General features: G+C 40.2%; 1 protein-coding gene across 3 annotated transcripts in view; it reads right to left on the reverse strand.

The window, feature by feature from the left end:
- The window catches only part of CIT (citron rho-interacting serine/threonine kinase), a 69,804-nt gene that overhangs the window by 32,224 nt on the left and 18,449 nt on the right, over window positions 1-19,131 (reverse strand). For all 3 annotated transcript variants that reach the window (XM_026797166.2, XM_026797164.2, XM_026797165.2), the window contains 11 exons: window positions 16,140-16,245; window positions 15,123-15,266; window positions 13,676-13,795; window positions 10,023-10,193; window positions 8,862-8,915; window positions 8,260-8,313; window positions 6,963-7,103; window positions 6,483-6,608; window positions 3,514-3,609; window positions 1,684-1,800; window positions 1,098-1,207 (listed from right to left, as the gene is read on the reverse strand). In XM_026797166.2, the coding sequence (XP_026652967.2) occupies window positions 1,098-1,207; window positions 1,684-1,800; window positions 3,514-3,609; window positions 6,483-6,608; window positions 6,963-7,103; window positions 8,260-8,313; window positions 8,862-8,915; window positions 10,023-10,193; window positions 13,676-13,795; window positions 15,123-15,266; window positions 16,140-16,245 (1,239 nt within the window). The remainder of the gene's footprint in view (window positions 1-1,097; window positions 1,208-1,683; window positions 1,801-3,513; window positions 3,610-6,482; window positions 6,609-6,962; window positions 7,104-8,259; window positions 8,314-8,861; window positions 8,916-10,022; window positions 10,194-13,675; window positions 13,796-15,122; window positions 15,267-16,139; window positions 16,246-19,131) is intronic.

Consider the following 19,131-nt stretch of genomic DNA (forward strand, 5'->3'; position numbering starts at 1 on the left):
CCACCTCAAGACATTTCTGTTTTATTTTAGACTGAAGGTAAGTTATGGCTTTTGCTGCCTCAACAAACTCCCTGGGTGATTAAGTGGAGGTCATCTGGAGCATTAAGCAACACAATTAAGTTCCCCAGTTATTTCTGTGAATGTTTTTGGCTACAAAGGCTAAAATAAATTGCAAGATATTTGAAATGCAATGAGAATTGGAGCCATTACATATCTGGAGGCATAATGACCACAAAAAAGGACTGAAACCAAAGCAAGTCTTTGCCAAAATTCATCCTTGTCTGATTCTATTCAATATCAGAGATGCATCTATCCAAGTGCTTCCCACAAAGGCACTGCCTGATGTTGGATCCAGCAGCTGTAACCTCTGCACAAACCAAGCTGGTGAATCTCTGAACTCAGTAAGGGCAAATTCCCTTTTAACCCTGCCCTGCAGAAGGGATCAAACAACCCATGCTTTTCCTACACTTGAAGCAGAACACCTCTGTGTCATTTATGAAGGAAAAACAACATTGTAAGGATAAGTAATCTCAGCTAAAATCCAAAGAAAATAAAGTTTGGGCAGACAAAAGGATAAGAAATAGAAGAATTCAAAAGCATGCAGCTTTAAAAAACTTGGTGTTCTTAAAAACCTGGTGTTCTTCCTTGTTTTCTCACCCATCAAGGCATGATGGAATGTTTGTGAGTGAAGAATGTTTAATGTTTTCAATTACAAAATCATGTGTCAGGGGAACTGAGCAAAATATAAATCTATTAGCAATGTTTATGTTTAAAGAAGGAATGTATGCTTCTCCTGGGGTATTTTAGACATAAAATTATCAGTATTCATTTAACATATCTGGCAAACCTGCACAAATCACCTTAGGAAATGCTCCAAAGTAAACACTGCAATACAAACCAATTTTCCCAGTCATGTTTGAGAAAACACAAAATACACAGCGAGCCCCAACTATTTGAAGAAGGGAGAATATTTTTGAAGGGCTATCAGTGAAAAACAAGCAGGGAGCAGAGCAGGCCTGCAAAAAAGAGCCACTTTTACATAGTGAATCAGAGAATCCCTTCAATTGGAAAAGGAACGACAGAGCTGCCACACTTACATGTTCCTCTGGGTAAAGAGGCTGCTATTTGCTGCCAGTTTGTTGGCCTCAGACAATTCCACAATTCTCTGCTCCAGTGACCTGATCTTGGAATCCATTGCATTGATCATCTGAAAACACAGCAGTGAGGCTTTGAGACTGCACAATGCGAGCAGTTACAAAAATTAAGTTTATTTTTAAAGTCTGAATTTTTTCCAGAAACAAAAAAGAACTAAAAGAAAACTGATCAAATGGCCAAAATGAGCAACAGAAATGCAATTACTGGAGCTATTTGCAGCTGTTTGCTACTGTGTTAATGTTAGGAAAAAGCAACCATTAGGAAGGCACAAAATGAGGGGTACACAGCAAGCTGCATGGCTTTTTTAAAGGAAATATTCTTGAAGAAAAAAATATTCTTGAATTTAAATATTCAAATATTCTTCAATTTAAAAGAAACCATGTCTCTTAAAATTCATATTAATCAATGAATTTTTTTTCAAAGCAGCTCAGCAGCACTACAGAACCTCAAACAAGATTATCTTGCTTGAAATCAGCTTTAGAAAGCTATTCTTTAAACAGCTTTGATTTCCAGCTCAACACCACATACCGCCTTCTGTTCAGCCAGAACTTTGCATTTCTCACGTGCTTCTTCTTCATGTCTTCTGAGCATATTCTCAAGTGCTTCCTTATCTGCAAGATCCTTCTTCATCTGATTTTCCAACACCTAAATGAAGACATTTCTTTTGTCTAAATTATATCTGTTTCACTGGGCAAAGGGCAAGCAGAAAGAAAATCATCAATATAGATTTTTTTCTGGTAAGCAATTGGTCATATCTCAAGCAAAATTAAATCCATGATGCAATTGCATGAAATCCATGGAAGAGCAAACTCCAAAAAGAGCACTCTTTCAGTTATCTCTGAAGACTGAATTTAACAGTAAGATTTTATAGAGATATGGAGATATTGGAGGTATTTTATTTATTATTTTGAGTCATATAAATTGTGTTGAATAACTGTTTCTACCTAATGCAAGAGAAACACAGAAAAGCCTCTCTCACCCAATATGTACAGCTGAAGAAATAGGAAAATGCCCATCCTTTGGCTGCCCTACCAACATGGCTCACAAGTAATTTGTGAGTTCCATAGGTATGGATGAGAAGGCAACAGAGACCACACGAATTCTTCCAGTCAGAGACAAAAATCTAACAGCAAAGTAAAAAACTTCTTACTGTGGCACAAATAGCTGTCATTGGGAGCAGGACTAAAGTAACGAATTGCTACATTTTGCTAGAAATGCATGTTGTGTATGTATGACCAGAGTTATAAATCAGTTGTTAAACTGAAGGTCTCTTCCTTCAAAGAAAAGTTTATCAAAGGCACAAATTCTGCACCACAGCATAGTTTTTACTTTTCCAGTTACAAAAACTCCATGTCCTGTTTTATTCCTTTGAACCTCCTTCACCTGGCTTCCTGATTTCTCCTATTAAACCCTACATCATAGAGCCCCATAATACACCAGTTCTCTTTTACTTTTTATTTTTCTTTAATGCTTATCCTCTTTTCCAGTTTTTATATCACCACTTATTTCTCAACATCTACATCTCATCTTCCTGCTTTCTGTCACTCTCCTCTCATTACTGATAACCACATGCTCTGATCTGCCAGCATATCTTGTTTTTTCCTTCATATTTCTCCCACAGAAATTTCTTCTCTCCTCTTAAATACTACATCCTCTCATTTCAGCAAAAATGGAGAATTAAAGTATTAGATAAATGTACAAGATGAAGACTGTTCCTACTGAGAATAATTTGTTCTTATGAAAGATTCTTACAAAATGCATTTACTGGCTGTTATATTGCAAGCTCTTTAGAAAAATCCTTAGCCAGTGCACACACTCCTATTTGCCAGCTTGTTTTTACTAATTTTAGATGGTGCCTATTTCTAACTGTTTGTTAATGCTACCCTGGAAAAGACAAAAACAAAGTGGGTGGTTTCTGTGTCTTCTTGGCAGATGTTCCAGCTCCAAGATGGAATTTCAGAAATGGTCTACTATTTGCTGCATTTAAAACTTGCAGGTAGGCTGAGTGAACACTCATAGAAAATCAGTGGGAACTGAAATCATCTTCAGGGTGTGAGATCCAACAGCATTAACTAAGTATTATTTAGTCATCAAAAGTCAAATTACAACCAACAAATGCCTTCCTGTAGCTCTGGCTTCAAATGCTACCTCTCCTAATCCAGTGCCACAGACAGATAAGGCACAATGGCAGAAAAAACAGGAGAAAACTGATTTGGATTCCACTAAACTCCCTCAACATTGCAGCAATGGCAACAAGAAGGCAACTCACAAGACAAAGCAATCAGAGCCTAAAGGCAACAGTTTTTCCCTGAACTCATTCTACCCACAAAAGCTTGTAGGAAGAGAAGATATTTTTACTTTGAGTTTCTCCTCATAGAATTGTTCCTTCTGTTTCAGCTGCAACTCCAGATGTTGTGCTGCAATCTGAGCCTCACGGTGCTTTTCCTCCAGCTCCTAAAAGCAGCAAAAAATCATATTCAGACACAAGGAAATGGCAGATGCTGTGAATATGTGTTACAAAGATACCAAAAATTCATTCTCTTTTTTAAGGCTTCACACTATAAAAATCCCAAGTCCAGGGCTGTCAGGGTAAAAAAAAAAGGCATTATGAGACCTGAACATTATCAGCTTTAGGTTTGCATATTGCTGCTGACCCATCTTCTGCAGAGTGGGAACACTGCTAAGGACAAGGATTTCTACTTCCATGGTAAGAATCTCCATCTCCCAGTAAAATATACCCAAAGATAGGCCAAGGACATTTGGTGAAAACATAGTTATAAACATTTTATAGCTGCAGTGGCATCACAGGAAGTTCAGATCTATTTTTAACAAGGTCTCACTTGTTTTCTTACAGCAGACCTCAATAACGGGGTACTGCTGTCTGTGCTTTTCATTCTGCATTCAGAGGGGGAATAGCATTTACTTTGCTGTATTCCTTGGACAAATGTTGTCAGAAATGCTATTTATAAATGGCTTCAAAAATGAAAAGTGCAGGATGCAATATATGTGGTGGAACATTCCAGAATCTTTCTAGCCTCTTTATTTCACATCAGATAGTTTCAGCCATGTACAATAAGGACTTAAATCATTTGTATTTCAGAAATCAGCTATTTCTGCAGTCTGACTGTAGTATTTGGGGGGTCTATCCATAATAACCTTTCAACAGGACACTTCTCAAGAGCCAAGCTTACAACTTTATGCTCATTTATTGTCATATTTGTCATTCCAACAATTTCTTTAGAACCTGAGCAGGTCCAGGTCTGTCATTCACCACCACTGGGCTGACTCTTGCATAGACAAACTCGGGTGCTGAGGGGCATCTGGATCTCCTGTTTGCCCTCATTACTGCACAGAACAGGAAAATTTCCTGATATTTCTGTGTGTTTTAGTACTTTACATAGTATTTTGAGATGCTTTCTCCTCATCTTCCTCATCTTGTAAGCTTTTTTGCTCCAGTAACTGCAATGGACCTCCTTTTCCAGAAGTGAGAATCAAAGAGGAGGTTCACCAAAAGTAGGTCATCAACAGTGCCTAGTCCCTGACACTCCTGCATGGAATGGAGATTGCTGCTTTTTGCAATTGAAATATGTCTCCCAGCAACAAGAGGGACAACTCACCTCCCCCAGAAGCCCACACGTTTCAGGTCCTGGCAGAGAATCAGAACCAGATCAGCAGCAGCTCCAAAGCTCCCAGCATCAGACTGCTCATATTGTAGCAGGAGCTTCACCAGTTCCTGCAGTGGCACTTAACAGCCAGTGTGGGCTTGAAAAGGTAATTTCCTACCATTGCTGCCCTCACTCAGTATTCTCTCTGTAGCACTGACTTTGTTATTGGCATCACAGCCATGATCTGCACTTTCAGGCAGGCAGAAGTGTCTTCTCTAACTTGTTTCTTACTTCTTCATCAGTTCCTTACAGACAGATGAGCAGGTACTGCTCCATGAGTGTACATGAAAACCATGCCTTTATTCAATAATTTCCACCTTATTCTATGCAATTCTGTATCTTCAACTCCCCTCTTACCTCTCCATACCAAGAAAAGTAAAAAATGTTTGAAGAGACAGCTTGAGGGAAGGTACAGGGTAGGAGTGGAGGAAAAAGAACACCAGTACCCTGTGCTCCCAGATCAGTTGCAAGGGATTAGGAAAGACTCTATAGGATTATTTCTTCAATGCCTGTTTGACTTTTTCCATAAAATACCCCTCCAACATTCTGTCAAGACTCCATGGAAACTATCTATAAGAAGAGCTAAGCATATCCCATGGTGTAAAACAATTAGTTGATATTTCTGCCTTCCCTTCCACTTTCTCCTCCACAGAGAACATAATCAAAACCAAGGAACAATCCCCAAATATACACAAGAGGCTTATGAAACAATTCAAAGTTTTACACTATTTCTAAACATAAAGTTGGCTCTCTGCCCAGCACAACCATAGTCTCCCACTTACCATGCACTCCTGCTATCAAAACAATTTGAAAGGAACAGCACTACTAAAGAACTTATTCTACCTTTTCTTGACAGTGCTCAGCATACTGATGCTAAAGTCTATTCACCCAGAACAAGCCTGGGTCATCTGTTGACTCCAAATATGTTTAATTTTACATTTTCATTTAGTCTTCCTCAGGTGTGTCTCAGCTTGGGATTGCTATCAATAAAATGTAATCCTTTTTTTCCTTGTCATATTGGCAACATAGAGAAAATTCATGAGGAAGGCAAAATAAATTTAATTATTCCAATATTAAATTATGCTTTCTGTCCCAGGGAAGCAAAATTATTAGAAACACCCTCTGCTTGATTCACTAGAGACTGACATACTAACTTGCCTTAATAGTTTTAACCAGGAAAGAAACAAGAAATTGCCAACAGAGAAGTTATGTGGGTGCAAATGGTTTCCTAACAAATATCTTTGGAGATGAACAGTTTGGATGACGAATTTCTCTCTGCTTCAAAATGTAAGCACTTCTAATAGATCTGACCTCTAAATTCCTCTGCAATTTACTTAAAAAGAGAGATGTTTTTGTTATTGCCATAACCCACCCTCAGAATGTTTTACCTCTGAAACAATCATGAGGTAAATAATTTAAACATTACTGTGTTGATGGAAAAGTTTTCCCACTGAGATGACTCCAGCTTTGAAGCACTATTAAGACTAAAGGCACAAGAGAGAGTTTGTAACTAGGGGTACAAATAGTATTTGAATACTTAAGCTTTCTGCTGGTACAGGAAACAAATCCCTTTATTCAATGCAATTTTACATCTTCTGATTCTTCCCTATCCCTTCCTTACAAACTCTTACCCTCTAGGTTTCATTTATCACCTCTGCTCACCAGAATTTTTTCTGCCATCTGTTGAATCTGTTGAGATTTAGTTTGAATATCTTCTTTGAGGCGGTTTTCTCTTCGTTCCACAGTCTCTAATCTCTTCACTTGATTCTCCAGAGAATGGCGCCGTTCCTGCAGAGCAATCATGAGCTGCTGGTTAGGCCACTCTGCACTGGCACAAAGCAAGGAGCAGTTTCTAGAGAAAACAGGCTGAAGCAGTCAATATAAGGCTGGCTTTCATATTTTGAATCCTCATCACACCCCAAATCCACCAGGCTGACCACATGTCCTCATCCACTCCTCACTGAAAATAAAACCCCTCAGTTTTCCTCCAAAAATATGTTTCTTAATTAAAAATGCTTTAAAGTCCAACAGCACTTTCCCCTGAAGAATTACTACAGGAATGCTGTTCAGATCCACCCAGGTGGTTCCTAAACTAAGACACATCTCAGTAACTGATTTACTCTGGACACACTCTGCACTCACCTCTGCTTCAAGCAATTTTTTCTTCATGCTTTCATTGGAATCTTCCCGGTTCTGCAGTTTCTCCAGCTCCTTCTCAGCCCTCTCCTTTGCCTGACGGATATTCTGCAGGAGCTCAGTTGCCTCTGAGCTGGCTTTCACAGCCTGAAGGTCAAAAGAGAAAAATGAAAATATATTATATGAAAAACACACACACAAATTTGGTGTATGAATGTTTCAGAACTTCAAGATGGTCAACATTCTCAATAAAATCACTACAGAACTTTGGTTTAACAGTTTAAATTAACATGTGCATGAGTCCAAATTTTAACTTCCAAAACATAATTTTGACTTCTATTTCACAAAAAAAAAATTAAAATCTAGGATACACATATTTGTCTTGCTATTTTGCAAGTTAACTTTCAGTATATAGAGTCAAGTAAGTCTATCCCAAATTCAGCCCAAGTTCTTTAAAAGAACTCAGAAGATACTCTTACTGAAGGACAAGGAGAATAAGCTGTTGGCCTACAGGTAATTCCTTGGCATTAATGCAGGTAGAAAAGGATACAGGGGATTAAAACATGAATGTTTTGAAATATTAGAAGTACTATTTCTATGTAGTTTTGGCCTCCATATTCATGATCATTAACCCCTGAAATAGCCCTCTCTCAGCAGGTGCCAAGTTTGAAAAGCTCAGTCAGGGGATTATTATGACAACCTCTTTCTTTCCTGCTGAAGGATTCCAATAAGAGAAGTTCCCTCACTGTTCTAACAGTGAGACCTGAGGTGCCAGACTGACCACGACAACAAAGCTTAGATATTCTGCACTGCTTTCAGCAGACATTGATAAGGTGTTTTAGTTCTGCTGTGAATCCTTATCATTCAACATTTTTGCTGTGAAGATCCTGGGAAGAACTGAACTGTCAGGTGATTAAAGCAGATTATACTGGGAGACTAAACCAAGTCCAGCATGTGTTTTACTAGTGAGCTAAAGGCAGCTGAACCCTTCTTCAGAAACAAGGGACCTGTGCAGTGTCCAGAGCATACCCAAACAGGCCTCTAAATGAGAATTTCTCTACACTACTCCAGTTCTGACTCAGCTTCATTTGTAAAAATAAGCACTGTTGACATGTCTCAAGAGCCAAAAGCATATTGAGAGCACCAGTGATTTCAGATACCAGTTCCCACCCCCTTTTCCTTATCATCCCCCATGCTATGACTAATTCTATTTTTGAGGGTAAAACAAAGTGCATCCCTCCTCTTCATTAAGGTTTCACTGGGAAATCTTGTGAAAAATCCACTTTCACCACCCAGTCGTTACCTTTGTCAGCTTTTCCTGCAGCTCCTGGATTTTGGCTTGCTGCTCTGTATTGATCTATAGTTAGATAAAAAGATGGAGGGAAAGAGTCAAAACCAAAGAGGAGAAAATGCTCTTTGCTTATGATACCATATTTGTTTTAATTCGCTTCCCAAAAATCTTGGTTTCCCCCTGTAATCCCAACACACCAAAACACCCCTTGGCAAATCCACTCCCATTTTGCTAACTTCCAGTTGATTTAATGTTTTAGTTACCAAGAAGATTGTTCAGTGTGCGAACACAGAATTCTTTTTGTTTTTCACTCTGCTGTTCCTTCTGAGTAAAGCAAACCCTGATGTAGCCCCAGCCTGACTCCAAACTTGGATGACACATAACAGCCTGTCTTTGCCCGGCTCCTCAACACAATCCATTAAGAACAGGTTATCCAGAGACAGCTTTAGATCAAATAAAAGAGAACAGTGAATCACACCAAGATGTCTTAAAACATAAAATGAAAGGAGGTGGGGGCTGTGAGGCCATGCATGCCACTGAGTAGCCACAGTTTGGTTTCTGTGCAAAACATGAAAGACCCAGGAAGAAAAATCTAGAACACTGAAGTAACATACCTTTTCCAGTTTGGAATACAACTCTCCTGCCTCATTTTTTCCTTGATCTTTAACCTGTAACTTAAATATAAAATATATGAAAACCTCAGGAAAAGCTAGGCTTCTATCCAGTCATCACCTCATGCAATTTAAACACCAGCAGTACACAAAGTAGAAATCACATCATACAAAACATGTTGTGTTAGTTGTAGGAACCCTGCTAATCTTTGAAGGGCACACCCACAACTTGTGTGTGCATGTGTCAAGCAGCACTGGATACTGCAGCAAGCCTCAGCCCCCTCTCCCACTGTGGAAGTCCATCCGGAAAGCCTTCAGTTTTTGCCTCACAATTGTCATGAGAAAAGGACCACCAAAAGGTTAAAAACTGTTGAGCCAGTTGGGAAAGAAAGTCTCATGTGTATTTAGTGTGTTTACAGATGGTGTCTGCAGAACATGCCATGCTGTACTCGAAGGGGGCATGCTGCCCTGTTCTGAACAATGGAACTGGACTTTCTTCCAAACTTCAGGCCTGGCTGGACTGAGCTCTGGGGTGGCTCCCCCCTGCTCCAAGAGAAGACCCCTCTTGCCTGTCTTCAACCACCGTGACGGACCAACAGAGATGCGAATCCCCTCATCAAAGAACCAAGAACCCCTCTGGCACCCTATTGGCACCCCCATGGCACCCCTCTGGCAACCTCTTTCCAGAGACTGGGACTGCACCCCCTCCCAACTCAGGGAAGGGGGAGAACCTGCCCAGAGTAAACGTACCTGGGAGCATTCGGCCATGAAAACAATGGACTTTTCCCCTCCATGGAAACCTAATTTCGGCCACCCTTCCCCCAACCAAGAACAGTATATCTGGGGTTCGGTTCGACTGCCTCTCCGAGTCTCCCCAAGACGTGTACCAGCGAGCATCGGCGGCGGGACCCCGAAGGCATCACGTCTTGGTAGCTATACCCCAATTCCCTAACCTTCTTTCCTTCCTTTTTCCTTATCCTATCCTCCTCTTCCCCAGATCCTCTAACCAAACTCATATTTAGCTGTAGTTATTATCAATAAATTGCATCTTGTTGATTTGCTGCTGCAAAACCCCTGTGCCTATGTTGGTTATTTTTGCACTCAAAAATCATTCATCACCCGTTCATGTCAGGCGGACCTTCACACCCATGGAGCCTAAACTACCTTTTGCAGTTTGTTGTGGCACTCGGCAGCTTTGCGTTTGAACTCCTCGGCTGCCAGGCGGGACTCCCTCAGCTCCGACTCGTAGAGATCGCTGCGCCTGCGGGCCGAGATCAGATCCTCCTCCAGCTGGTTCATCATCAGCCTCATCTCTTCCACCTGAGCTTGGTATTCCTGTGGTTGGGGTGCAAGGGAAGGAGAAGGGGTTACAGGTTAGAGGCAACAGGGGAAATGCTTGGAGCAGCAGATTCCAGAATACTGACTGCAGGCAAGAGATGCACTTAAGAGTACGTAGAGGGAAGGTAAAGTACAAAATAAAATAGTAAAAACTAACTAAAATAACTAAAATCATGGTGTTCTGGTTTGAGTCTTGCCACTTTCAACTCAATACCTCCAAATCAAAACATTGACTTTTTGAGAGTGCAGGAACACATAAATACATCTACATACAAATGATAAAAATTACTTACATTTCTAATTTCTGAAACAGAAATGTGCCTTTGAGTTGGTGTCTCTACTAAATGCCCAGATGCTCCCTCAAGATCTATTTTCTCAGGCTGATAACATGACAGTTATCACAGATCTGCACAGCTTGGGTAAAAGGAAAGAAGGAGAAGCAGAGGGGTAGCACACTGTGGCTTGCAGCCATCGGATTTCTCTTGACAGAGATAAAAAGAATCACATTGCTCAGTATGGGAGACAACCTAAAATCAAACATTATCTTAGAAAAACTATCTAAAACTCACATTGCTCATGGAAGATATTTGCCTATACAAGGAGAAATAAAGATTCCCCATGTAGGAGACTACAAGACAGGGCATTTGGAAGGGGAAGGTGGGAGAAGAAAAGAACATTTGAATTGACTCTCTCAATGAGACTGGGAACTCAAACTGAGACTAGCTTGAGAGATTGCTTCACATCTTCACTGAAAGACAAGAATTTAATTATGTTTAGCATTTATTAAGTCCTGCAAGTATGCATTTCATGAAATTATTCTAAAGAAAAAAAAAAAACCAAAAAAATCCCTCTCCAAAACTGAAGTATTTCTTACGAAGCTGAGAACAAGTAGAAAACATGCACATCAAGAGTTAGGAACAAAGATTGTGAAGGACTGACAGTGGGGGAGTCTATCTCTCTTTCCATTTTAATATCTTACAGTATGCCTGACTACCCCCATATTGAGAAGAGTAACTGTCTCGTGACAGAAGCAGGTTTGTCATCGCTCCCTCCAGACTGGCAGCGCCTTCAGCTGGGTGAGAGCCTGTGAGCACTGACCCTGATGGCAGCCCCTCCTCCTCCAGCACGGAGAGCTTGTGCAGACAGTGAAAGAAGCCAGGCCTTTAGCAGATTGCTTCACTGTCCTTACAGGGAGCAAAGAATGGCTCCTTGGCTTGTAATCCCAAAACTGGTTCTCCACTTCGTAAGCCAGACAGGGACCTACTCTTCCCAGTTTGTGTCCTATGCAAGGATAATCTTATTTTCTTGCTGGAAAAAAATTAGATCTTTTTTCCTAATAACTAAGCATGTGTTAACTCAAATATTCTTTTTATACAAATACATCTGTGAACAAAAAAGGCAGAATGGTTTGAAAGAATAAATGTTCTGCTCAGAAATCATAATTTGTTTAGACTACCTAAAATACTGGGCTTTTATATCAGCGAACACTTGACCAAAGAATTAAAGGTATGACAATAGTTGCCACTGTTACAATGAGCATTTGGGAAGGGAGGAAAATGGGGAGGGAGAAAAGAAGAAAGAAGAGGAGATAATTAGTAATATTTCAGGTTTTCTTGTTTCATCACATTTGCAAGATTGTCTTTGAATAAGCCCCGAGATAGATCAGAGGAACAGGCCACAGCACTCAAGGCAACACAGAACAATCCTCCGGGATATGCATTGCTCAGAGTTCTAAAATACCAAGAGATATTTAAGCACAGATTACTAGACAAGCTCAGGGCATATATCTGAAGCAAATCACATCAGGGAACTACACAGATGAGTGAGGCTTTCAGAAAAATACAGATTCTGATTTGTTGCAAGTTTGTCTGTTAGTACGGCTCTTCATCAAATAACGACCAGAGCACAGGTTTAGTTAAAACAAAAAAACAAAACAAAACAAAAACCAAACACACACCCCAAGCAAACAAAAAAACCCACAAACCCACCATGCTCTTCTATCCAAGCACCTGAGGTTAAATTGAACCTACAGCCTCACCCTGAAAACATCAAATGCCTAATTATTGGGTTTTGAAGATCCTGATTTGCTGTTGATTTGACTCATTCTCTCTCAAGCCTCAGGTTTCCAACAGCAAAGCTCTAAGGGGCTCTTCCAACTCCCAGTTCCCTCTGACTTAAAAATTATGGTCCAAGTCTTTAATGGCCAAAATCCACCTGCTGACATGAGTCAGCACAAATCTCTCAGCATTTTTGGTTGCAAGGTTCTTGCACACGTGTTTCAGGGAGCTCAGAAGGCCACCACAGACATGAAAGTCTGCAGGACTCATTTGTTGAACTAAGCAGCCTCTTTATGTCATTGTGAATCTTCACAAGCCAAATTAAGAGATTCTGGGACAAAGTGTTTGATTAAAAATTACTTGCATTATGTTTCCTCTGTTACATTTGACTGTACTGCTAAAGAATCTGTGGATATTTAAAATCAAAAATGTTCCCCGTTTCAGCATTTAAAGCAACTTTGCTAGCAAAGCACCAGAAGAGAGAGCAGGGAGCTTTAGATCCCTTGTATTACATAAAACAACCACCCAGAAGAATGCTGGGGAAGTCTGTGGAGGACAGCTACATCCAGAGGGTTGGGTTTGCATTTCATTACTTTTTATATAAGAGCTACTCATGTCTGCAGAATTATTACCAAGGTTTCAGGGCTTCCTTGTCTCAGAGACTTTGAAATGAGTCAGTTAATGTTTGTAAAGTGCTTTGAAGATGAAAACCAACAGATAATTACAAAGAATTGTTTGAATGCTATAGCAAATTTCAGTTCCTTTTTCTCAATGCAGTATGTTGCTGTTAATTCATAAAACGGAGTGGGTTCTCCCTTGCAATGGCCACATTTGTCACAATGTTTTCATTTAATTTTGACCTTTTTTTACTTAAGGGCAACTATGTGAATTAGTGAACTTTCAACATTCTTTGGGTGGAAAAGAAAATTATTAATTTCTACTTTGCAAACAGATCAAATCAGGAAAAAAATAGGCAATACACATTCTATTTTGAAACGCAATTAAGCATTTTAAACAGTAAGATAAAGAAGAAAAATTTTTAAAAAGACCAACACAATTCAGGTTAGCTCAGCTCTCTCCCAGGTGAATATTCATTAACTTGTGACATTTAAAATGGATAGGTCATTTCTACTGCAGCATGTCACTAAAGCATTGGAACTTTCTCCTAAACTGATTGTATAGATGAAGTACTTTCAGGACTAGGAAAAGAGAACGGTGAAGTCTGGAGTTTGTGCTTACTTGCAAAACACACAAGTGGAATTTTGCAGCTTGCTGTATTGTTCAGGAACCCCTGTGAAATCACACAGCTTGGGAGTTATCACAGCCTATCAACACCGAGCGCAATCCTGGCACCAGAGCTAGGATGTGCCAAGAATGCCTATTTGTGGGCAGCCACTCTGCTCCCCAAAGAAGCAGGAATACCTGTTCTTTGATCTCTTGCAGTTTTCGGCTTTGCTCTCTGATATCATGAAGTAGCTGCAGTGCCTTATCATCTTCCTGAGACACCTCCATCCGTGCCTGCTCCAGGCTGCGCTTTAAGCTCTGCAGAAAGCAAAATGTTCAATACATAGGCTTTGGTTTCTCAAATGGTTGTATAATGAAGATCTTTAGTTACACAAATGCCTCCTTGACTGCAGTGAGGCGTCAGAAAAATGGAGGCACCAATGATGGAATCCTAATGAAATTCATGGCCAGGGCTGCTCCTATCTGAACAGAAGCAGCCCATTTTACAAACACTGTTTACTCAACTTAAATCTTCGTTCAAATCTCCACTTCCTCACATCAGGTTTAGAGACAAAAACCAAACACAGATCACAAAAGGCATCCATTATTGACAGCATTTATCTATATTTTATCCAGCACTATTAATTCACAACCTAGATACAATCCTTCAACTTCATGTTACTTACATTTTTCTTGTTGCTGTTAAGTGAGTCAAATGCTTTAATCATTGTTAAATTTCTGTAAGGAACAGAAGAGCTGAGTGTATCTCACCACATGCCTTACCTCCAAATTTGGAGTCACCAGTGGAGTGGTGCTCCTATTAACTGAGTGTTATTCATCAACAGGAAGATACAAACTGAATTTTCTTCCTTTGCCTAGTAGCATTCAGTATAGGAAAATCACTTGGCCCCATTTTAAGATGTCCTTCCCAACAAACCAAGACATCAGAAATGGTTTTCAATTCTCTGGAACAGAGTATTAGCTGCCTTTTTGCTCTTGGTACAAGAGAGGAAACATAATTGTGTATCTAACTGAAAATACAGAGACTATCAACTAGAATGAAAATATCCTCACTGGAATATTGCCAGTGACAACTGGGCAGACATTCCAGCTCTCATGAAAAATGATCTCTGAAGACATGGCTTTACAGCCTCATTTTTATATTCTACCTGAAAAATAGCACCTGCCCTAGATCTTCCCTGACACTGTGCTGGGGAACAGGATGGGTCTGAACTCAGGACACCACAGATGGAGGCAACACCACTGCTTCCTAATCCTATTTGTTCTTGAAGATTTCTGTCTAGGCTCTGATTAGGCCCCATCCTCTTCCAGCTAAGAAACCTTCCAGAAGCACAAACCAGGCATGTTCTAGCACAGCCAGTGAGACAAACATCACAAAGAGTTTCAGCAAGACCAGGACAGTAGTCACTCCTGCATGATCTAAGCACATGACCATGAAACAACATCTGAATAAAACTACCAATCAAGCTTGTGCAAACACTTCAGGGCTCCATGTTCAACAGATATCCTCTCACATAGTATTTTCTCTCCATCAAGTACCCCACTGAAAGCATGATGGAAGAGAAAGACAAAGACCACCAGATTTCAGGCCTTCAGAGCTGAAAGGACTGGGGTAAGGGCTCACACTGCATTCTGTGATATAGGTGGCCAGGTCCTGCTCCAGGAGGGATCGCTGGGTCTCAGAGGCTTTCAGTTCCACCTCCTTTTGGCTAAGTACAGCCTCCACCTCTGACACTCTCCGGTGCAACCGCGTCATTTCCTGCTCCATCTGCAATAAATATCAAGAGGTTATAAAGGAGGGCTTCAAAAGCTTTGTTAACTGCTACTTTCAGAGCTCTCTTTGCAAGGAATTTGTCTCCAAGAGACTTCTAGCTATGTTTCTCCAAATGGTGTTTAAATTCCGATACCATTGTCTCTGCTCCAGGAATGCACAGTTCTTCTTAAGGACAAAGTAGTAAGTCTAAGTCACCCCATTCATTCAAGCTGCTTGTTCATATTCAGTCATTCTTCGAACCCCAGTTAGCAAAGAAGACACAATCATTTTTCACCTGACTTGCAGAGATGGGTCACTTTAACCTTATCCCAAATCCATGCTGGACCAGAAGATGGTTTCCCCCCATCTCCTTGTCAGGAGCAAATGGTCAAATCCAGAACCGAGCAGGGAGAAAAGTAATGGAACTCTCATAAAAGTCTCAAAACAAGCAGTAAGTGTTAAAAGACTCCACCAGGTTCCCTTTATTGGAGCACAGCAACTGTTACAAGACGTTCACCATAAAGCAGTGACGTGACAACAGTTATATAAGCAGGAGCTGATGAGTGAGGAAGAGCCCTCAGAACAGTACTGCTGTAATGTGTGGCTGATGAAGAGGCAGGGCCTGCAGGAAGCAGCAGTCGTCTGTGGCACGCTGACAAAAGCACTGTTTAAAATCCAGAGCCGCTTCTTGTTAAGTTAAAAGTATCTACAGCAACAGCATGGCCTAAATTCATCTCCCTTTGTACTGGACAGGAAGCCACCTCTCTGAAGGAAAAGCACTTTGCCCACCACGAGTCTGGATGATCAGCAGCATCTGACAGATCCCCGGACATACAGTGGTTGCAGATTCCTGGAGCAATGGGTGTGGCCAATCGCATGAATAAATACCTTGTGACACTTGTCCTGCGCGTCTTGGAGCTCTTTGCTCTTGAGAAGAAGTGTCTTTTCCATGGAGCTGACCTTGGCTGGGGAATCCACACTTGAAAAAACAGATCTAAAAGAGCAAAGCCAAACAGCACATGAATATGGGTAAAAGGTACAGAAATCTGATTTATGCAACCCCTGTAAAGTCATTGGGTACTTACTTATTCCAGGATAAAAGAAATGTGATTGTGCAGCAATCACAGCCTAACAGCCATCATTGCAGATCAAAGGTACCATAAAAGCTAATGACAGTACACCATTATTAAATAATCCACGTGTACTTCTAGTTACAATATTCATATTTTCCATCAGTGGCTGTGTCAAAGTGCAAAACAATAAATCACAGCAGCAGTTTTGCATGATTTGTAGGGATTTATAGGTGCAACAAAAACAGAGCATAAAGTCAACATAACCATTTGGAAAGATAACAAATTTTCAGAGAAATGCTTTTTATTTGGTACTTTATTTTTAAACAGGTTTTTAAATTATCATCCAAGTATAAAAGCCCTACAAACTTCAACATGTCATAATCTGCACCACAGGAAGAAGAGTTTAATATCCTTAGTTACATTCTGTGAATCAAAATTGAAACTTCCCTAACCCAATTCATATGATCCCTACAAACCCAATCAATATCAATATGATTAGTCACACTGCAGAACTTCAGAGTTCCACTTAGAAGTAATCTTTTTTTCCTGAGACACAACTGCACGGTTCAAAACAATCTGACTTCAGAAGCCAGGGGAAAATATTTACTTGTTCTTAAGCTTTCTGTCTAATTGGGACTCAGCATTTAAGGAGTTTGCCATTCCTGTTAGTCTAAATTTATTTTAGAAGAGGATAGGAAGCCACCTGATGTTTAGGAGCATATTTTTAGTGCTTTGCAAAGCCTTAAATATGCAACCTGCAACCAAAAAATTAAGTACACACATCAAAACACAATTTTAAAAATCACATTCTCCCTTGCATAAAATGATTCAGACTAGAGACTGGAGCAGTTAATGATGGAAGCAGTGTTAAGTGATAGATGAAAAGCAGCAGTACAATGAAGGTGCTAATAAAAGATCACACAGGCTGCCCACACGTTGCTTTCTGCTTCTCCTGGCCACAGTTTGGTGTGCAGCCAGTTATCCCCACGGAGAGAAAGGAGCTTTGAGCAGCTCTCTGCACAGAGCCAGACACCCACACACAGCAGCACAGGCTCCTCTCAACACCAAGGAAAGTTTCATTCCATCACCACCATTTTCTGAGGAAAAATCTACTCCTTAATCCAACTGGATATGCAGCAGAGGCACAGAAAGATATACATGGATTTTTACAAAAATGCAGCAACATTTCTGGATCAAACAGATCTTCAGCACCAGCACCTCCAGCAGTGATTAGGAAAGGCTGGTTTAATATCAGCAAACAAACACAGCAAAATCCACCAATGCTGCCTTGAAAGGTCAGGTATTAATATATCTCTTCAGAAACCTGATATGGAAAAACTTAGAAAAAAAGAATCCTGCATGTCAATGATAGAGATATGATCAGGACTTACTAAAAAAAAGTTTAAAATTAATGCTTCTATACAGCATTCCTTTAGCCCTGGTCCAATCAATCTGATCCGTCAAATTACCATATTTAAAAATCAATTTATAAAGCGTGTCTATACTCCTACAGAGAAAAAGCAACCATCTGAGAAAGATGCATATTAAATCCCATAACAGCTGGGTGTACAAACAAGGCTAAAAATGAATAGTTGAGAAAAGCAGTCTAAAAATACAAATTAAAGCTCACATTAGCTAAAAAAGACACTAAGGAATCTGCTTTCAAATGTTAATCAAATATATGTAAATAGCTGCAAATATGTACTGAGACAAATCTGAAAATCTTCTTTTAATAAAAATTTAGTTTTACAGGTCTGAACTGTATTGGCTAAAGCAATCTTTTTTTACTATTATAGTTTCAACCTTAACCATCACTTTTTTACTTCTATTCTTTTCAGATCTGAGGCATTACCTAAGAAAAAACCAGCTCTGTGAGAACTGGCTGGAGTTATTTGTGCCTTCTATTCCACCTCCCCAAAGGAGCTCATTTTATTTGTCATTTTTGCTTGTTTATTTTATTTTGCTATTAAAAGAATCAGAGCCTAATATTACAGGCACCATTTTGCATTTCAGAAACTTCTCATGGTGAACCAGCTGAGAGCATCCCCAGGCACTGCAAGGCAGGCAGGAACAGGAGGGATTCAGGGAAGGAAATGTGGAGTTCTGCAAAAGGTTCGGGTGGGATGGGATGGGAAGGGCACAGGAGATTGCCCAAGCTTGGATTTCATGAGGAGACTGCAGAGGGAGCTGCTCCTCAGGGCTGGGGTTGGCTTTGTAACAGGAGACAAGGCTGCAGACACAACTCCAATCTTTCTTCCCCATCCCTGTCCAAAGTGAGGAAGAAATTCCTTAAAAATATACGCGCTGGTGACACGGTGATTTTCCTGCCATGGAAACTGTACATCTGATCCCCAAGGGAAGCTGCCTGTCAGTTAGCACTGGACACACAGTTTTTAGGAGACATGCTCTCCCAGTAATTCTTTCCTGTGTACAAATTGTATTAGAACAACTTCCTGAACATCCATACAACCTTCAAAGTATCAGAAAGGGGCAGACAGAGGAAATCAAGAGAAATGGAATACTGGCTAATCTAATAAGCCTTGTCATGGTGATAGAAGCTCTCAACAGAGCATGACAAGGTGGAAAATACCCACATTTCTGGGGCACTTATGTTCTTCCTCAGTCAGCATCATTGCAGAAATTAAACCCACACAATCCAACATCAAAAGCTATGATGTAAAGCTATCATTCAGGATGGGACCATCTCAGAGTATTTCATTTAATTAACTGCTGCATCTGGATCAATTCTCTTAGCACAACAGAGCAGTTTCTGCTGTTTCCTCTCAAGTGTGAAAAAAATGATTAAC

Source organism: Zonotrichia albicollis, chromosome 18, assembly GCF_047830755.1.
Source record: "Zonotrichia albicollis isolate bZonAlb1 chromosome 18, bZonAlb1.hap1, whole genome shotgun sequence".
NCBI lineage: Eukaryota > Metazoa > Chordata > Aves > Passeriformes > Passerellidae > Zonotrichia > Zonotrichia albicollis.